General features: G+C 34.5%; 2 protein-coding genes across 5 annotated transcripts; one reads left to right on the top strand and one right to left on the bottom strand.

Annotated features, from left to right (window-relative positions):
* The first annotated feature begins 600 nt into the window (after positions 1 to 600).
* On the top strand, positions 601 to 3577 carry LOC112043022 (mitochondrial ribonuclease P protein 1 homolog). Of its 2 annotated transcripts, XM_024078269.2 has the most exons (5): positions 601 to 979; positions 1539 to 1759; positions 2246 to 2394; positions 2739 to 3105; positions 3180 to 3577. In XM_024078269.2, the coding sequence occupies exons 1-5, from the start codon at positions 829 to 831 to the stop codon at positions 3540 to 3542; spliced, it is 1251 nt and encodes a 416-aa protein (XP_023934037.2). In that variant the 5' UTR covers positions 601 to 828; the 3' UTR covers positions 3543 to 3577. The 2 variants fall into 2 exon arrangements, with proteins under 2 accessions (XP_023934037.2, XP_052738635.1); XM_052882675.1 differs by lacking the exon at positions 1539 to 1759 and having other exon boundaries at positions 633 to 979.
* LOC112043019 (death-inducer obliterator 1) lies at positions 3561 to 21195 on the bottom strand. Of its 3 annotated transcripts, none has more exons than XM_024078265.2 (17): positions 20736 to 21195; positions 19562 to 19723; positions 17275 to 19000; positions 16854 to 17043; positions 15996 to 16229; positions 15146 to 15613; positions 13643 to 13978; positions 13386 to 13538; positions 13143 to 13276; positions 12495 to 12989; positions 11735 to 12012; positions 11334 to 11446; positions 10257 to 10465; positions 9656 to 9866; positions 6689 to 6818; positions 5854 to 6020; positions 3561 to 4266 (listed from the first exon to the last, which is right to left on the bottom strand). In XM_024078265.2, the coding sequence occupies exons 1-17, from the start codon at positions 20866 to 20868 to the stop codon at positions 4075 to 4077; spliced, it is 5331 nt and encodes a 1776-aa protein (XP_023934033.2). In that variant the 5' UTR covers positions 20869 to 21195; the 3' UTR covers positions 3561 to 4074. The 3 variants fall into 3 exon arrangements, with proteins under 3 accessions (XP_023934033.2, XP_023934034.2, XP_052738613.1); XM_024078266.2 differs by having other exon boundaries at positions 16200 to 16229; XM_052882653.1 differs by lacking the exon at positions 15996 to 16229.
* Between the last annotated feature and the right edge of the window lie 2 nt (positions 21196 to 21197).

Here is a 21197-nt window from a genome sequence, read left to right as displayed (position 1 = left end):
CCTTAGGAATGTGGGAATAATATATATAACCTATAGCCTTCCTCGATAAATGGACTATCTAACACTGCATGAATTTTTCAAATCGGACCAGTAGTTCCCGAGATTAACGCGTTCAAGTAAACAAAAAAACAACCTCATCAGCTTTATAATATTAGTATAGATCCCTCAGAATTAAAAAAATATATAATTTTTTTTATAAAAATTTAGTTTTGTTATCCTTAAGGTAAACATTACTAGTATAGCAGTATTTTTTTTTATTTGTGGTTTTTTGAAATTTGTGCAAGGGGCCAGAGCTTCAGTACAAAGACTTTTGGACATAGGAATAGGATTGTGCATGTGTTGATTGCGAATATAAATTAGTAGGTACAGAAATCAGACAGTAGCCGTACATTAATTTCAACTATGTTCTACATATAGTCATTTGGTCTAGGGGTGTAATATAAATCAAATTAACAAAAAAAATTAATGCAAAAATCTCCATTTAAAATCGCCGCAGTTTTAGTTCTAAAATATTCCGTTTGCGGAAATAATAGCGCTGCTATACCCAACGATTTCGTGTATGTACCTTACTCTTTGGATTTGTATTGAAAACTTAGAAAATTTTAAATTTGAGGATTTTTTGCTTTTTGAATTTTGAGGTTAAGTTATAGTTGGTGGTGGTGCTTGAAAATAGATTTAATTGAAAATAAAATTGTATGTTGATTATAATCATAATTAATTTCGTGCATATGAATAAAACTACAAGTAATTAAGTTATTAAATTAATGAAAAAGAAACGTGGGTTAATCTAATAGAATTTAATACATTTTAAAACAAGAAATAAGAATCATGTTTTGTCTTCGTTCATTGGTATCGCATTTACGACGACCGATTAAAAATAAATCTGTTTTCCTTTCACGTTTTACTTTTAATAATACAAATATTGGTCAAACTTCTTTCCGATATTACGGATTAAATGCAGAAATTGAAGATGATTCGGGTAAGTATTTAAACTGCACTGTTTATTGTTATATCCAACTGAGTTATTTAAAATTATGTCAATATAGTGAAATGGATTTAATGTCTGTCGAGACTAAAACAATCGATACGTAACTTTATCTAGAAAAATTCGTGTAAGCATAGCTTGTTTTTTGTTCTTGACAAGGTTGAGCTAAATTAGAAATTTGAAGAAATTATCTAGATCTAGACACTACAGAGATTTCATTGTAATTAAATTAACCATTAATGATACATGATAATTAATTTTGTACTATTTTTGTATGAAAAAAAGAAGAAGGTAAGGTGCACAGGCAAACTTGAAATAAATTAATTTGATTTCCTAACTGAAAATGCAGTGGAAGCAGTTGGAGGAGGCCTACGTCAGGCGACACTAGTGAGACATACTGTAAATATTTTTCAAACACATAACTTATTACTGGAAATAAGTTGTCTGAGAAATGTTGACTGGCTGTTTAGAAATAAAAAGCTATTTATTATTTCTACCTTAATTGAATTTATTAATAAAATATAATTAATTTAATGTTTAATTATATTATTAGATGCAATTGTCAATGACCTGTGTAAAGGAGATAGCAATTTAGAAAAAAAGTTAAAAGTGCTCATGCTGGAAGTAGAAGTCATGCGTCAAGATGGCCGCTGTGCACCAGACTATATTTCAAAAGACAAGTGGGCGCGATTATTGAAAATGGATACTAGGAATCAAAGAAATAATTTCTTACTATATCTTTTTAAACTTGAAAAGAAAAAAGAAAATGAAAAAGTAAGCAAATTCTGTTTATCAATAAATGCACTTTTCATTAGATTTTAGTTACTCCAACTCAACTATACAGGGTGCTCGGGAAGATTTCCCATAACATCAAGGTTTCAACAAGTCCACTTATATGACCCAAACAGCATAACTAATATTTTTTTAAATAAAAAAATAAAACTCTTTATGTTATACAAAGTAATTTAAATAATTCTGACTATCCATGTAACACATGCCTTCATCTATCCTTGTATTTTTAAATACGTCAAACACGGCTACGTCAGAATTATAACGAATGATAAGAGACACATTTTAAGATCTATTTATAAAAGAAATATTATTTACCTATAAAATATTAATATAAGAACATTTTAAATTAATTTTCGGTAAAGAACATAATCCCAGAGTTATGGGAAATACTCCCGGGCACCCTGTATACTTAAGTTCACAGTGGACTGTAAGTTTGGCACATACTTTACCATTTTTTTTTTGTAACAGGCTAGAAAAGAAGCAAGAAAGAAACAGCTGGAGGAGTCACCACTAGAAGAATTTAGAGAGTATCCAGACGATCTGTTATATGGCATCCAATACCAATCATTGTTCTTACGCATTCGTGATAGCAGTATGAATATGTTTGATAATTACAGGTATTTTTGTTAAATATTTGAGCTTGTTTGAAGATTGTTTTAAAATTTTTACAATGCTGTGAGTAGACATGCCTGCATTCGGTTACGTTGAACTAAACTAAATTGGTATCACCCAATCGGAAACTTCCTTAAGAATAGAGTTCAAGCAGTCAACCTGCATGTCTGAGTTCATTGGATTTTATTCCACTGACCGTCTTTACTGGTAAGGTTGTTACTAGGCAAGTCTGATGTCACCAGATATAGAGAATAGATATATAGACTAACCCCTACAACATCACAAACTTTACCTCTTTATAATTTTAGAACACATTGTTGACCATGTATTTTAAGAAGTAAAATTTCAGGGCCCTCAGATCCATCATTTATGGTCAATCTGTTGTTATAGATTGTTCATATGAAGAGCATATGGTATGGAGAGAAACCCTAAATGCTGCAAAACAGATGACTTTTTTATTTGGCGACAACAGAATTCACAAGGACCCCTTCAACTTGCACATGTGTAATGTTAAACCAAATGGGGAATTTATGAAACAGTTAAGAAAGAATATACCATCACTTGAAGAGCCATGGTTCCCTATGAATATACATTCTGAGAGCTATTTAGATTTATTTCCTAAAGAGAAACTTGTGTATTTAACACCACATTGCAGAGAAGAACTGACTTCTTTTGACCCTGAGGCAGTGTACATTGTTGGCTGTATGGTTGATAAGGTTGATATAACTCATTATTTTTTTCTGTATTGTTGATAAAGTGTGACATTTGAAATGATTATTTATTTTTTCAGATGAATAATGAACCTCTGTCATTGGCAAAAGCAAAGAAAGATGGCCTAAAAATGGCTAAACTGCCTCTAGACAGATACATTGAATGGGCACCCGGCTCAAAGAAAAATTTGAATATAAATCACATGATACCAATACTTTTAGATTTAAGACTCACAGGTGATTGGGAGTTTGCACTGAGACATATTCCAAGGAGAAAACTAATGGAAACTAAAATATTAGCCATGCAAAAGAGATTTGATAATACTTCCCTGAATAGACAAGACCTGTTCAAAAGTTTCAAAAATGTACGTAGGAATAGTTCACTAACTATGAATGAAAAGAAGTTCAAATCTAAAAGGTCACTATATTATGATGATATGTAAGAAAGAATAAGAAAATAAAATATTTGAAATATTTATTTCATTCTTTTATTTTTACTTAGATTTAAAAATGTATATTATTCCTTTACAATAAAGGGTTTTAATATTAAATCATTTAAAATTAAGTCTAATTTTGTACAATATATGAAACATCTCTATATGAAGACACTGTTAATTTTATTCTACAACAATTTACCTTAAACTTGTAAACTTCATAATGTGTACTATTGATAAAAATAATTAAAAAACAATAAAATACACTTGTGTGTAAGTAAATTCACCATCATGCAGACATAAAACACATTACACTCCTATTGCACACAAATAAATCCAAGTCTTACTACAGCAAATATGCTTTGCATATTTCTATATTATTGCTACGCCATATACGAAGAGATTATTTCGAATAAAAGAAATATTAAGATTATTGTAAATGGTGTTTCTGTTATAATAATAATTCTTGTGTATTGAAGGCTATTATGTAAGTACTACTACTATTTAGCACTGTATTAACTGATCTATTGTGGAGAATGAGTTAGGGTAAAGGTAATGTACGCATGTCAACATCTGTGCTCGGTAAAACTTCTGCATTCGTTTCCGACCGTTGCTTGATAGTGGCAAGAATTTCGTGGAGATTTGAAGGTAGAGCGATGTCTGCCAGCGGCACGACTGTTGACGGCGACGGCGACGGAGGGGTGAGGGGCCGCGACGGCGAGTACGCCTCGTTCTGAAACAACAACATTAGGGTTGACTCATCAAATATAAACAATATTAATTTCTTACATAGAATAAGGGTCCGAAATATATCGATATCAATTAATAAAAGTTAAGGATTTCATAGAGAACTCCATATAAAAATTATGCTTTTAATCAAAAACACTGTCTTCCATTTTGTGACGTGACGTCACAATGTTACTTGATGTACTAAACGTCAAACTAATTGTTAACTAATATTTTTATCAATCGCTCCGTTTGGTAAAGGATTTGTTGACTCGACGTCAAGAAAAAGTTAAAATATAGACCATCATGGCCGATAGCGTTTTGGCTGGCTGTTGAATATTTGAATTTAAATAAAAAAAAATATTTGTAAATTAAAGTTTTCACGTAATCACGAGATCACGTGTTCAAGTTATCGATGGGATGTGTTATTCCCATAAATTTAGTTAGCGTTTGTAGACAGAGAATCGACGTGCCAGAAGGCTAAGGGCCTTGGCCCTGTAGTGGTCCGTTAATATAGACTGAAAATGACAATTCCTACTGGTTATGACCTCTGCCTTCGATTCGGAGGGCGTAGGTTCGAATCTGGTCCGGGGCATGCACCTCCAACTTTACAGTTATGTGCATATTATGAAATTAATCACATGTCTCAAACATTGAAGGAAATTTCCTTGTGAGGAAACCTGCATACCTGAGAATTTTCTTAATTCTCTGCGTGTGTGGAGTCTGCCAATCCGCATTGGGCCAGCGTGGTGGACTATTTGCTCAAACCCCTCTCATTCTGAGAGGAGACTCGAGCTCAGCAGTGAGCCGAATATGGGTATCTCTATGGTTAGGTAATGGACTAGACTCAAGGCTGAGAGGTCAAGGCTGGATATCGTGTCTACTCCTACCATAGAGTTATCGCTTGTATGGTGGAGAGAAGTAAATATTGGTCATGTACCAAAGATAGGAAAATACGACGCAGAAAGTACTAGTTACCGATAAAATGTAGTTTGAAATATATTCTGCGTCGATAAATCGCAATTAGCGCATTGGAGCAGAAGCAACTACGGTAACGACTTTTTTCATAATTACATGGCACGTCCCTGGCGGCCTCATCTACATTGATTAATTACTCCAGTACACAAGTTTTCCTATAAATCAGCAGAACCTCCGGAATTCAAACTTTTGCTTGCCATTTCTCAGTAGGTACCTATCATGGAAGTTATGCTCTAAAAATTACTTTGTATACAGAGTATCAGTAACTTTCAATATAAGTAATTCAAAAAAATGGCGTCATATGTTTTTAAATATTTTAAAAACCAATGAAATAAGATAGAGTATATTTTCATTTGTAATTATTGATTATTATTTATTATATTACGTAATTGTTGTTAGGGTTAATTTTGAAATACAAATTATGAAAAAAGTTTGTTTATGCGGATGTCAAGGAGACGCGTGACATTTGTTTTTTATGGGTTTCACCGCCTTCACCACGTTGCTTGTAAAGACTCACTGTATCTGATCGTTACTATGTGGCCTAACCTCTCTCATTCTGAGAGGAAACGAATCAACAGTGAGCCGAATATGGGTCATTAAAATGATGATGATTTACCTCCCCGGCGCCGGAGGAGTCCGCCTGCGCCATCTTCAGTATCTGCTGCTTCTGCTCCTCGATCTGGCGGTTGAGCTCCTCCATCTTGGTGCGCAGCGAGTCGGCCGGCGCGCCGCTGCTGCCCGTCGACGAGCCGGGGCTGTACGCCTCCTCCTCGTCCGCCGCCGCTGCAACCAACCGACCGTGAGGACTGCGGCTCTAGCCGTCTTACCTACATATCTATTCTCTTTCTATAATTGCTACGAAAATTAGGAAAAAACACTTTCCTTTTCTTAATTGGGATGATGAGTAGGTTTAAATATGTTGATTTTTATGATACATTCGGGTAAATAAGGTCAATGTTAACTAATTTATACATAAAAAGCAAAGATTGTCTGGATATTTGCAAAATAAATGAGATTATAAAATTTCAAAATCTATTAAAAATCTTTTATCGTAATTAGATGAAAATTCATACAGTTTTAGCTTCCTTACATTAAATGTGACATTTTTCAGTTTGTGAACTATAAACATAAACGCACAAATAATATTAGTAATTTTGTTTGACCAAATCTAACGATAATTATGACCTACGACGTCTTTAAATCGTACCATTTTCATTAACTTGAGCTAAATCGCCAGGCAGTATCGTCTTTAAATCGTCCGTGAGTAGATAGTGTCCGTCAGTTTTAACTTTATCTAGTTTTTTCTTAAAACGGGTCGTCTGTAGCGCGGGCTAGTAATATTACCGTACCCAAAGGGTTAAAACGGGACCCCATTAATAAAAGAAAACCCTATGCTTAATATTTCACCGATTTTGAAGATAAGTTGACCGGATTACTTTTTTTTTACTTACCTAATGAGGCGGCAATTTTGTCCCTAACGGAGTTGGAGAGGGCGGGCGTGGTGTAGGTCGGCAGGGGCAAAGTCCGGCGGCGCGGCGACAGCGGCGGCGTGTACGACTTCTTGCGAGACTCGCGCGCCACCTGGCGTACCAACATTACTGTTATTACAACACTCAATAGCCCAGTGGATTTAACCTCTGCCTTCGATTCCGAGGACGCAAATTCGAATCTGGTCCGGTAATCTGTATCTATATAAAAATGTATCGCAAAATGCGTTGGTAAGCGCATAACTCAACAACGCCTGGACCAATTTGGCCAATTATTTTTTTAAAATATACGTTTGAAGTTCTAGGATGGTTTTTACGGCGAGAAAAATCGGGTAGGGGTAGTTGAAAGTTTACATCGAGTTTCACGCAGACGAAGTTGCGGGCGTCCGCTAGTACTTATATAATAATGAATTGCTGTTCATTAGTCTCGCTAAAACTTGGCTGGACGGAATTATCTTATCTTGGTCTTGAAATGTTCGTATAGAGACGGTTTAAAAGGTGAGAAAATTTTTTCTATTTTCAATACAAACGTTTAAGAGTCAAGGGGTAGGGTAGGGTAGGGGTAGAGTAGAGTAGGGATATGGAAGAAATGCACATAAGTCAAAGCGAAGCTTGACCGGGTCGGCTAGTAAATAATATAGTGCATGCAATTTTCAAAGCTCAACGGTAAGAGCGGGTGGAATACGACCGCTTTGGACCGAGGGATTTTGGTTCGATCCCCGCCCTGTTGGTCTATAGTCGTACCCACTTCCAATACAGTCTTACTCTAGTTAGAGGGGAATGAGAATATTGGTCATATTTAAAAGATATGGCAAATATTCATCAAAAAAATTAACTTAAATACTTATATATCTATACTACATTACAAAGAGGAAAGATTTGTTTGTTTGTGTGTAATGAATAGGCTCCGAAACTACTGCACTGATTCGAAAAATCATTTTACTGTTGGAAAGCTATCCCTGAGTGCTATAGGCTTTATTATATTTTCAAAATAATAGGGTTCCTTCCTAAAACTCCAATAATGTAACCCAAGGTGTACAAAAATACCTAAACTATTGTTTACATCGCGTGCACTGTAAAAACTATTGATGTTAGAATAAAATAATGTACTACAACTTTGTATAACACATCATTTTACAAAAAGTGTCGCCTAACAATTATAGTCATGACACAATAAGTGTTCTATTTTTTTAAAAAACATAATGGATTTCCATTATGTTTTTTAAAAAAATAGCCTCCTCCTCCTAAATAAGCCTACGTTAGGAAAGGCTCTTTTTGATAATATTGAAAATTAGTTTTATACTTGAACCCTAATCACCCTATAGTAGAAGCATGAAGTGACAATTTTCAGGTAGAACCAATTATTAATATTGCCCTAAGCTAAGTGTAGTAGAGGTGAGAAGTATTTACGTAAACAGGTTTTTATACCAGCCTCCCTAACCAAGTGGCACGTCGAGTCTCTTTTTTTACGATCGCTAACGCTTCGAAAACTAGAAATGTATGGGAATGACTGCACATTAAAAATACTTTCAAGTATTTTTTCCGTTGATACGATAGTGCTCCTTATCACTACATAGTATAAAACAAATTCGCTTTCTCTGTCCCTATATCCCTAACCTATGTATGCTAAATGCTTAAATCTTTTACGCCATCACAATATGGATTAGTTTTCTTTGGCACAGGCGACCACTGCCAAATACTTTCAAGTTTTTAAAACCTGGTATTTAGCTCTAGTATTTTTAAACACTCGTACTTGAAAGCCCTGGTATTGTATTTTGCAAGTATGTCTCACCTCTAAAGTGTAGCACAGGGCACTCAAAAATTAAGGATAGTGATCCAACCGCAGACCCTTTGTCCTTATCTATGACGGCAAAATGTATGTATTGTAATTATACACTGTTCAACTTAATGTGCTTTTAGAGTGAACACAAGATATCGTGAAACATTTTTTGTTGCAGCGCCATCTAGTTCATAGTAAGAAAATTAAAAATAACATTCTGCTGTACGTGACAGGCTGCACCTCCACATGTATAAAGTGAAATTATATTCTTTCTCACGAATAAAATAATCAGGATAAAATAAAGATAACGAATTATAATGAGGTGGGTGTTAGGATAGGATTAGGATAAGGAATTTACTTACTTTTATTTTTTTACATAGCAAATTATACATATCATGATAAATTATGTTAAATTGGCATAATTACAAAATTAATTAATTTACTGTACAACATCAAGTATTTATTGAAATAAATCTCAACACATTATTACAATTTTCTCTTCTAGTGTATTTTCTATATATTATTTATTTATTCACAATCAATAATAATCTGAGATCAATATTACGATTTGATTTAAATACTATAGATGTGACTATGAGATTAGTAGTATTTTTAAGATTGGTAGTCATTTCCGTAATGCAAAAATATATAATAGAATTTTGTGATAACTAAACCAAATTGACAATCTTAATGTTTCACCATCAACCATCATCTAATCTGTTAACAATCCCAAATTCAGAGCAAATTCAACCTTAAGAATTGAGTTTATGGTTGAATTTGCAAATGCGGGTACTTGAATTGAGCGCTAATATGTGTGTATGTGTTGTGTGTGTATGTATGTGTTGTGTTTGGCACTCATTGAGTGGGGTCGCTGATTGTGCATCCACTTTTTACTAGATACACTCTAATTTTTATTAGTCTAAGATTTACAAATTAGTTTAGTTACTTTTGTAGAACAGAAATCTCCTATGATTTTTTTTCATGATATGGTTTCTTGTCCATTTTACTTTTTTATATTTAATCGTCTTTTTAATTAGATATTTACAAATGAACGTCCACAATAACTACAGAGTGTTTCGGTTTCGATTCATGCCGATTTACAAGTCCATGTGAGTTAGCATTCCATGCATGGGTCGAGGCTATAAACTGACCTTTGCCGGCACGATATCTTTGATCATGGTCGTGGCTGCTCGCTTCTTCCTCTGCCGAATGATGATAGCGATGAGAAGGTGGGTCTTGACCTCCCCTAGGCCGGGGCCGTCTAGCGGCATCAGCACAGACGGCAGCGGGGTGTTGGCGGGCGCCGGCACTATGTACAAGTCCTTGACTGTCGCCGTGTTAGACACTTTCACTACACCCAACCTGGAATTCATTTATGTATTTTGTTTACTAGTTAGTATAGTGCACCATACTTCGAGCCCAATCTGACATAGCAAGATGTCGAAATGCGCATCTATTATTCTTATTAGGCTAATTGACTCATTGGTTAGCTGGTTCAGCTACAGACAATGAGGTCCAGGGCTCGTATCCTGGGTCAGTTAAAAAAAAAATACGTAATTGGGATTTTTCTTGCAAGAAAATGTGTTTAATCAAATTGAATGTAGTATGTATTATTGTATATATATAGTATTGCTGTAGTATGCACATTTATATGACATCTATAAAAAAAATTAGTGTACTGATGCCAAAAAAAAACAATAAAAATGTATATAATAATATCATAAAAAATTTATTGAAAATTTTCCAACATACCTATTCCGACTACTGAGATAGCTGTATAGAGCAATGTATTGCATTTTCTCTTCATCATTCGCGGCTTGCAGCTTCAAGATGATAATGTCCTTGCTGCTGGTTTTCTTTGTTTTACTGATGTAGTCCCACACTGTCTCCGGGTTTATCCTGCCCACAATGTCCAGCTCCGCTGCAAGGTCATCTTCTAGATCTAAAGCATTGCCTGACACCTATAAATAACAAGAAAGAATACTTTGTTTTTCTGTTCAATACATAATAATTTATTTATATTAAGGAATATCATGATATATAATAAGATCATATTTATTAAATACTAGCAGACCGCCGTGACTTCGTCCGCGTAAAGCCCTACCCCTACCCTACCTATAACCTACCCAATCCCTATACTACCCCTATCCTAAGTATGCTATTCCGTCTACTGGTTCTAAGCTATCTCTCCACCAATTTCAGCCAAATCAGTCTGTTCTTGAGTTGTAAATACTGTAACTAACATGACTTTCTTTTATTTATATTGAAGACAAATATTCACATACCACAGTTGAAGTCAGTGTTAGGAGTGGGAGTCCAGCAGGTGGGGATCGAACCACCACCCCTCAGTGGTGAGTCTGACCCCTTTACCACTGAGCTATTGATGTTTAATCATAATAATAGTAATGTAAAAATTGAACAATCCCAAAAAAAAAACAAAGTCATCTGCGGCGTCTGAAAACTGCTTTTTACGCAGTTTTCACCAAACCTCAGATTTCTAATTCCTGAAAAAGGTACTCTGTCAAACGCTAATCTGTACACCTTAATTACTACTCAAAAACCAAACAAAGTTCAAAAAATAGACAAACCATACCATTGCCTGCCTCGTCGATTCTCTTTCTACAAACGCTAACGCTTCGAAAATTTTAAAAATGTATGGGAATGTCATTTACTATCGACAGGTCAATCAAGTTGTTGATTGAATCTGTCATTTCCATACATTTTGTTAGTTTTCAAAGTGTTATCGATTGTAGTAAGAAAATCGACGTGCCACATGGCTAAAGCCCCAGATATATTGTCTTTGGTAAAAGGATTCACAACATAATATACCTCGTGCGCCGCCACATAGAACCTGGCCACGTCCACCATGTTAATACAACCATTCCACACAATTGCTGCTGAATGATCTACGGTACTTGTCGGCTCCTGGTCACTTTCAGCTTCTAAAGAAGTTAGATGATATTAAATATTTTTTTAACATCCTACTATTAAGAAATATTTATGTTAAAATTTTATACCATAGTAAATAATGATGGCTAAAAAACTTTCAGCTCAATTGAAATCTTCAAAATGACTGAAGTACTAGTTATTATTATACAAGGTACTCGGGAGTATTTCCCTCCTGTATAAGATTTAAAAGTAAAATATTTCAAATATCTAATATACACTATACATATTATAAAAGAGTCTGTCACAGTGTCTGTCTATACTATGTGTTGTATTATACTTACCAGATATTTTGTCTTGTTTCTCCACATATTTTGGCGGCGATATAGCTCCATTTCCTTCATTTGTAGTGATAGAGAATGGTTTAATCACATCATAATCAACATTGCCATATTCGGTGACCTCATTCTTATAACTGTCCTCGTACACATCTTCGCGAGATTTCCTCAAGTCCTCCTCAGAGAATGCAGATGTTATCATTGGCTCGTGTGGATCATACTCTGGGTGTATTTCTTTCATCATTGCAGACTTTGGCCTTTCTACTGAGTCTGAATCTGTGGAGCTGATCAAAAAGGAAATAATGAATTTATAAACCAAGTTTAAGATTACCACGCTTGTTTAATAACTAATAATTTAAATACCATGTGTCTCAATCAGTGAACGGAATATTGGACTAATTCCTCTCATTCTGCGAGGAGACTCATGTTCAACAGTAAGCCAAATGTATGGCTTGATAATAATAATGATGAATTTAAGTACAAAATTAGCATTTTAATCCTTTATGTAATTAATGCACAAAAATACTGATAAAGATACCCCACACCTAAAGATAGATGATAAAAAATTCATCCTCAATTTGCATGTAGGGAAGGAACTTCAAAAATAACAAAAATTAGCTTAATATTTTACAAACGGATCTCTAAATTGAAAAGTGTTGGTAGAAGACCCCTCATATCTTTCAAAGACCTATCCAATTATACCCCAAACTATAAAATTAACGAGCAAAAAATTTCATCCCCACTTTCAGTGTTTAAAGAAACTTACTCATTTTTGCTTTTATTGTAAACAGTCTCTTGCGACCGGGACCGATGCTTAATCTTCTCATCGAAACTTCGTCTTCTCTTGGAACGGGACATATCGTCCCTCGAGGACCTCCGCTTGATACTATCCCTAGAAGTAGACCGACGGGACGCTCTGCGCACCGATCGCGACCTGCCTCGACTCCGTGACTTAGACCTGGAATGTTCTCTGGACCTCCTCTTGGACTTTGCTCTCGATCGTGATCTGTGTCTCAAACGATCGCGAGTTTCTTTCACTTCAGGTTTGGATTTCTCCTTTGATTTCGATCTCGATCGACTCATTTTTCTTTCAGATCGCCGTGACGACCGCCGCTCTTTTTCCTTGACCTCCGATTTTCGTCTCGACGATCGCGACCTCTTTTCCAAGTCCCTCTTCGATTCCTTTTCTTTCTTTCGTGTACTCGTGTCTTTTTCTTTTTTTTTACTGCTGCCATGTTTTTTGTGCGTATCTTTTTTAATCCTGTAAATATAAAAAAGGTAATTTCACTATTCTTGCAAATAAACGATATTATTATTATTATTATTATTTATGAAACCGAAATATGCGTTTTTTTTTTTCAATTTTAATTATTTACAACTCACATTATAAAAATTTAATAACTTTTAAACTTACTCAGGCTCTTCTGGCTGTGTCGTGCCATCGGTCGGTAAACCGTCGCCGATAGCATCGTTCACTGCTGAGACCAAATCTTCCACTGGTACATTTGGATCCAATTCAGTTGTTACCGATTTTTTTGTTTCCATCACCTACAAAAAAATTTAAAATATAAAAAAATATTAAGTAAAAGCTATTTGTTGAGTAAGATTCAGTTAGTGTTAAGTTTTATAAATTATGAAATAAAATATGACAGTTTACCTCCTCCCCTTTATGCGTTTTTAATACATATGTTTTGCTTGCTGCTAAAAGATCAATTTCCGATTTTTTGATTAATTCTAATTGATGTTTTTCTTGTTGGTCCCGCCATTCGGCTAATTCTTGACTCGCCAATTCTTCTGGTGAAAGTCTTACCTGAACAAAAACATTACTTATTCTAATTAAAATAATACTACAATATATTTAATATATAAATATAGTAAAAAAGTACAGTTTGTAATGAAAAAAGTGTAACATACCAATTGTTTGGGTGTTATTACTCGTTTACGAATCTTTTCCCACAGAGACAAATTTTTGCGATCCTTTATATTGAACATCAGCGACCTGTATTTGGCTTTGTATTTCATCCCCACGTCTCTATTGAACAGTTCGTGAAGTTCCAGCTCAGTTTCGTTCGCGAACTGTTGTATCTCCTCTTCTGTGAACTTCGATCCATCACTCTCCGCCATACGTTGTGATATTTGTTCTTGTAATGATTTCCTCACATTATCACGTATGGGGTCCTCGGAACTCATCCTGGGTTTTCTGTCAGAGTCCTTTCGTCGCGACGTGGACGGCGATACTGCCGGCGCTTGCTGTGAAACAATTACCGAGAACGTGTCAAAATCGGCTATAATCATAGTGTAAACATACCAAGGTTGTGAACGTAAAACACATCAGTTTTAATACTATTTTGTAAATTACACCATAAATAGATCAGCTGTGTTGTGAGTCACTTAATCAGGGCCGTAGTTACCGTGTCAGCCGTATCAATGATATGGGGCCTCTGGATTACAACCCCAACGTTTGAAAGCAAAATTAGTTAAATGTTCACCACAAGTTCTTCAGAAATGTCAAATGTAAAAAAAAAACAGTTCTTCTCCGGTTAAGCGTGCGCCCAAAAATTAGAAACATCCTACTAATATTATAAACGCGAAAGTTTGGTTTGGATGTTTGTTACTCTTTAACGCCGCTACTACTGCAGCGATTTGGCTGAAATTTGAAATGGAAATAGATTTTACTCTGTATTAAGCGAGCATTTTTGTTTCTTTTGTGATAAATCTTTACCCTTCATTTGGGCCCATCAAATAATTTTTATACAAGGCCCCTCCAAGGCACGCTACGCCACTGCACTTAATATTACAACAATACAAATTTTATTCAGAAGAACTTTTATAATTGACTATCAGAGGCTTTTTAATTTGCAAAAAAAATTTGCAATTTAATGCGCCTACCTGAGTGCCCTAAAAGTGCTCACAATACTGAATGATCACAATACCTAGGTGTTATTATATTAGTTACACGTAAAATATACTTTACATGTGCAGAATTAACTACCATAATATTTTGGTCCCTATTGTAATACATTAAAGTTTGTTTTCGTAATCGTAATATTAAATAACTATATGAATGAGTCAGTGATGTTGTCGCGGAAGTTTTTCGGGCTATATACAGGATTTACGATTCTTATACTGTCATCAACGACTAAATAGCATAGGAAAAATTGTCGATTTTAAATACTATTCTGTAACTTCATCATCAAAACCATTGTTTTTTAAAGAGTATTAGCTGCTTTTTTTATATAAAAAAAACATTATCATTATTATCCAGAAATTAAGCAAAATGTGCATTCCACAAGTCGGTACAAATTGTAAAATAATTAATCAAAGGTAGGAAAGGTAGGGAATGTTTTAGACTTGAGTCAGATATTTTAACATTGGAGAAGATACAATTACGAGTAATTAGAAATAATACCAACAAACCTTTTCAGTGAATGACTGAGATCTGCTTAATGTTGATCGAACTAGTTTCTTAGGTTCGCTCACAACTTTGTTGGCAGACTTTGGAGTTTCAAATAATTGTTGCTGCTGCAGTTTTGGCGTGCTCGGTGTTTTGGGCCTCGGTGTTGGTTTTATTTCCTCTCTGGGTGAAGGTAGAAGTGTTTTTAACACCTTTTCTTTCGGTTCTTGCTGAGGAGTTTTAATTTGCGGTGATACTTCTGATTGTTCAACATTCTTCCTGGGGATCCTTGCAAAGTTTAGTGTAGTTTGAATCTTATTTGGTTCTTGTGTCAGTTTTTTCCGTATAACATTGGGCTTGATAGCGGCCAGCGTACCAGGACGGACAACCTCAAAGGTCGGATTCTTTTGAAGCCAAATCTTAAGATTTTCAGCCGTGGGAGCATTTGGTCCCGCGAGGAGCCTCCCAGATTTCCGTTCATAAACAATGACCTAAAAATATTATAAATTTTTACCCTATCACAAATTACTTTAAAATGCCTTTCAGTAATGTAACATTGACTTATATTATCTATTTTAGAAATTAATCACGTGATTGTACAGGCAATATTTAGTTGGTATGCAAAATTATGTATTATATACTGTTTGTAAATAAATTGTTTTTTAGAATAATGTTTATTTTAATGTCAATATTTACAAAAACCTTTTATGTTATATAGTTAAAGTATAATATATACATAAATTAGAGAATTATGATAATACACATTATAAAAATCAGTTAAAAATTTGTTTGATTAATAGTTTATATTGTTATTAAATTTTAAAATCCCAACCCGGTATTAGTTACAAAGTAGAGTGTAATAATTTTGCTTACCCTAGATTCAGAGTGTGATTTCACGAGTGGCTTGCCACTGGGGGAGTCAGTTTTGATGGCAGGCTGGCTGCCGAGTGAGTCTTGGGCGTGTTTGAGTATGCATGCATCGCTGCAGTAAATGCTACTAGCTCGTGCAGGTTTCTTACATACAATGCAAGTAGTTTTTAAGGTTATTTCTTTTGTTATAGCAGGTGAAGTACTTACTCCAGCATTGTCCTTTGCCATGGAGGCCACCTATGACACAAAATGTTAAATTTTCTTCACTTATACCGGAGAAAACGAAACTGACAATTCTAGTCAACAGTTATTAAATAGGTGACAGCTTCATCTGATATTAGCTTTTAAATTACTATATTTTAAAATAACTTAACAGCCAGTATATTTTACAATATTACAGACAAGTTCATTCATTAGTTGAGTTACCCTATAATTAAGTATATTTTGCAAAAAAAAAAAACAGTATTAAATTATATATTAAAATAAAATAACAATAATTTTATGAAAGTGATACTGTAGATTACTAGTTTTTAGTTTTACTGTTATTGACCACAAACAGAATATCCTTTTGATTCTAAGCTTAACTACTTGGTTTGAATATAATTATGATGTGAGTATTTATTATTATAACAATTTAGTAAATATTTTAAATAAAAGAGAACTGAATGTGAAATATGAAACCATAAAAACAAATAAATATTTTTAAAATAGCCTGTTACCTCATACAATCGTTGATTTATAAAATGCAATAACATTTCGGTACTGTCAGAATGGTTACAGAATTTGTATTTGTATTAGTAAAACAAACAACTGGAGATTTTTTTTATAATATGAGCATAAGAAATGACAAGATAGATTTACCTTGTTAATATTCTTTGCAGACGGAGTTTTCTTAACACAATTGGGGCACCTCCACTCAATTCCTTGCTCCTCCATCTGTTGCCCCATGGCTTTGGTGATGTTGACACATTTGCCATGGAACCAGTCCTCGCATCCATCACAGCATATCATAAATCTATTGTTGTGTGGTTGTTTACATATGCACCATATCCTGTAAGTAGTTTATTGTTATTTTTAAATCAAGTAAACGATTGAAAAAATTTAGTGAAAAAAAAAGAAAACTTTTTATAACAACAAACTGTATACTGACACTGTAACATAGTAACTTTTTAAAATTCTAAATTTTAATAAGCAGGATATTGAATCTCAAACTTTATCTCTGCCAGAGAAATAAGTGATAACAAAAACAATGGTTTCCTATTAGGATAAAGATATTTCATACCTATTAGGATCGTCTTCTGAATTCCAGCTTTCTTGTGACTCGGCAGTAATTTTCTCAAGAGGTGGAGATTGTACTTGTTCCTGTTTTTTAGGTATCAATTTCTTGTTTGAGTACTGTTTGGTTGCTTGCTGTACTACTGGTTCTGGTGTAACTACTACTGGCCGAGTCGGTGTGGTGGATGCAATTACCATGTTCTCTTCTGTGCTTGAGGTATCCATCTGATTTTTCCTCTTAGATGACCTTGTGGCTGGAGCCTCTATAGGTGGTAAAGTTATGACCCGCCCATCTTTTCTGACAATTTCAATAGGATCTTTACGGGGAACAACATTTTTTACCATTTTTTGTGGTGTTGTATAGAGATTACTAGTAGCCTGAGGGTGTTGGTAAGGTTGTTGGATGGTTTTTACTGGAGTTTCCACTTTGCCCAAAACTTGTTTGTCTATCACTTCCTGTAAATTTTCAGAACTCTCTACCAACTGAGCTACATGCAACAACAGATCTTCAGTTAACCCATCTTCTTCAGGTTGTAAGCCCGCTAGTAAATCTAATGTTGGGGAGAGTGGACCTGCCAATCCAGGACTGTTAATAATGTTAGCAGAAGATATACTTGGCACTACCTTCATTGGTTGAGGAGTATTGTCCTGCAATATCTGTGCTAAGCTAGCATCATCCAGCTGGGGCATCGGGTCGTAACCTTTAGGTTTATCAGCAATATTGGCTCCGACTTTAATTTGTCGAATGTAAGTTTTTACTACAGGTTTTACTTCTTCTTTTACTATATCTGGGACTGTTTGTGCTACTGCTTTTTCTTCACAGGATTCAGGTTTACTACTGTCAACAGATTTCCTAGTAGGTACAGTTTCTTTGTCTATTTTAGCCGGAACTTTAGTTTCTGTTGAAACCCTCCTAATAACATCTGGTGTAGAAAATAATGATGTCATATCTGTTAATAGAGCAGACACGTGTGCTGGTGTTTTCTTATCCTTCTTAATAATTTTTGGTGTTACTTTTGGAGCAGACTTACTGGCTTCTGAAGGAGTGGTCAGAGTTGCAGTCACAGTTGTAGCAGGAATCAAATTTTCTAAATCCACCTGTTTCTTTTCCAAGTATGGGTTTTTACTTAAAAGCTTTTCCTTAATATCTTTCTTTAGTATAGCTTTATTGATTTTTAATTTTGGTGCTAATTTAGGATCTGTTTTAACAACTCTAGAAACACTCTTCAAAATCCTGGGTTTCGATTTGAGCTTTTTCGGTTTGAATGCAACTGTTTTGTCCTTTGTTTCTTTGTAATCAGAATCAGAGTCTCGGTCAGCTATACTGTCACCTGAAGAACTGATTGATGAGGATTCTGTATTTTCCTCTGTCACAGGGGCTTTTCCCACTTCATTCAAAATTTTAGCTTTCGTAAACACAGGTAGTGGTTTAGTTAATAAATCGTTACTCTTTAGAATAATAGAGGGCTCTGCTGTATTTAAGACAATCTTTTTTCCTTTAGGTATTATCTGTTGCTCCAGAATGGTGATTTTTTTTGGAGTAGTAACTGGTTTTGGTGGTGGTGTACGTGTTATTTCAATGACAGGGTCATCAAATTTAAACTGTTCACTTCTTTGTGGTAAACCCTGGCTTGGTGATTTAAGTGGTGTATAGCAGTGGTCGTTTTGGAATCCCACCAAGCTGTTTTCTCTTGTTTCTATTCTTAATGACTGCAACATTTCTGCTCCACTGTCTGGTACAATAAAAAATAATGTTAGGAACATGCCATTATTTAAAATTCATAATAAGTCACTATTATAAATTGAATAGTTCTTATTTTTAATATAAAGTATGTTCAAGTAAAGGCATCTTTACACATACTGAATGTTGGAGTTTATTTTTATACAGAATGTTATACCATAAGATAAAAAAATATTTCATCAGGTCCAGCATTCATCATATAGAAGTAAGCTGTCACAGAGCACTCAAAGCTACCGCTAGTTAACCTCAATCAGTAGAAACCTCAAATGGTTTGATAACCACTCAGACATATTCTAACAAATTAATATTTAATGTAAGTTGAGCTGTCTAATTATTATCTTTATAGTCTTTATAATATACCATAAAGATAATTAGACATAGTTCTATTACCTGGCAGTACAGGGATTTCTATTGGTAAAATTATTTTAAAAATGAATTTAGTAGATCCAGATATACCCCCTACAATCACACAAACTTTACCTCCTTATAATATTAGTATAGATTTGAAATGATGATGGATTTCAATATAAAACAAACATTTTAAAAACATTACCATATTTAATGATGCTTTGTGGTTCATCATAATAGCTGTCTACTGATAATGTAACATGGGGAATTTTATCATCTTCGCTTTCTGAGTCAGTTGCATCATCAGGTTTACCTTCATGACCCACCCTCACCACACTTATACCGGCAGCTTGAGATCCATCTGTACCTGAAAAATGATAACAAGTAAGTATATCCATCTGATATTGCACACAACTGCTTGGCTTTTAAAGGCTCCCGGACTTTGTTTTATGTGTTGTGTACACCATAAACCTCGTTGTTCAGAAAGGACACTAAATTCAACATTACATTAATGATCTTATGATGTTGACGACACAACACATAATATTATTTTTGTCAGATTAATCTACTGAACAGTAATACTAGCGGACTGCGGTTGTATCCACATGTTTCCTTTTCCTGTAAGAATATGGGGATAAACTATAGCCTATAGCACTTGGGGATAGTGTAGCTTCCCAACAGTGAAATAATTTTTAAATCAGTTCATTAGTTTTAGAGCCTGTTTAATGCAAACTAATGATATGGTATAAATGGTAAATAAAAATAAAAGTAAATGTAATGTAAACTGAACCATGTTACAGGTATTTGATAGAAATTTAATCTACAATTAAAAATATTATTTATTAATAATTTATCTCAGTTTGCTTGCTTGGTGCATAATTATGGTGTAGAGGCAAGTAAGGCTCAGACAAAAACTTTTAGAATATTTTAGATGAACAATTTATGCCACTCCAGACACTATGAAGTCAAGCAAGGCTGTGAAGGAGACGAATATCTTAGCATTCCATAGATTCACTGTGCGGGTGACGGGTCCATAGCGTGATAAAGAGAAAAACTCCGAGCAGAGTTCAGGACTTGTGACTACAGGATGTAGGGTTAAGGATTTCTTTGACGATTGATCCTCCTCCCTCCTCTGCTCGTGTTGTTCTCCCTGCCTAGCCAAATTTGGTAAGATGCTATTAGAGCAGCTTTGGATACTCGTTTGGATTTCTCATTTACCATTAGTTTAGATTTCTAATTTACAATATCAATAACCCTTGGTTAAAATTTATATTTTTTCCGTTTAAATGCTTAGAAACCAATTTTGAGGTTGTATATTCTTAAACAATACCACAATCATGTTTTTATATGTATGTGTTTAAACTTAAAGTATTTCTTACCCATGAGAGTATCCAATAAATTTTGATCCACTGACAAGGATCCATCCTTGTTTACAATAACAACCACTGAACTATCAGTTTTCGTCGACGGCCCATTGAGGTCCGTATAGTTTGTAATCACTGTGTTGGACATTGTTCATCAGAATTTATGCAACTAGCTTTATGCAAGTTCTCTATTTTTAGCCTGCTTTCAACACACATGCCATCGCGTCGAATCTATAAACACACTCGCGTTCTGACGCCATTTTGAAATCAATCTAACAAGAAAGGGCGCGCGTTGGTAGTTTATCTTTAATACGCAATACACATAACTATAATTATTACCGTATTAGGATGATAAAAGTTAATGGAGTTAAAAATGAAAATAAAATTCAATGCTAATTGAATATTTTTGTTTTTTTATTACATTACGCACACAAAGCCGAATGAAATAAACGCGCACAGGAAACGCCACAGACAATT

Source organism: Bicyclus anynana, chromosome 1, assembly GCF_947172395.1.
Source record: "Bicyclus anynana chromosome 1, ilBicAnyn1.1, whole genome shotgun sequence".
NCBI classification, from domain to species: Eukaryota; Metazoa; Arthropoda; class Insecta; order Lepidoptera; family Nymphalidae; genus Bicyclus; species Bicyclus anynana.
Note: the sequence above shows the minus strand (reverse complement) of the source record. Positions and strands in the feature narration are given on the sequence as shown.

Excerpts from the sequence above, each read along its gene's own strand:
- LOC112043019 (XM_024078265.2), bottom strand. The coding sequence starts at position 20,868 with ATGTCCAACACAGTGATTACAAACTATACGGACCTCAATGGGCCGTCG. Across the intron at positions 16,230-16,853 it reads CTGCAAAGAATATTAACAAG|GTGGCCTCCATGGCAAAGGA; the intron begins GTAAATCTATCT and ends TTTGTGTCATAG. Across the intron at positions 6,021-6,688 it reads CAAAATTGCCGCCTCATTAG|CGGCGGCGGACGAGGAGGAG; the intron begins GTAAGTAAAAAA and ends GGTTGGTTGCAG.
- LOC112043022 (XM_024078269.2), top strand. The coding sequence starts at position 829 with ATGTTTTGTCTTCGTTCATTGGTATCGCATTTACGACGACCGATTAAA. Across the intron at positions 980-1,538 it reads AGAAATTGAAGATGATTCGG|ATGCAATTGTCAATGACCTG; the intron begins GTAAGTATTTAA and ends TTATATTATTAG. Across the intron at positions 1,760-2,245 it reads AGAAAAAAGAAAATGAAAAA|GCTAGAAAAGAAGCAAGAAA; the intron begins GTAAGCAAATTC and ends TTTTTGTAACAG.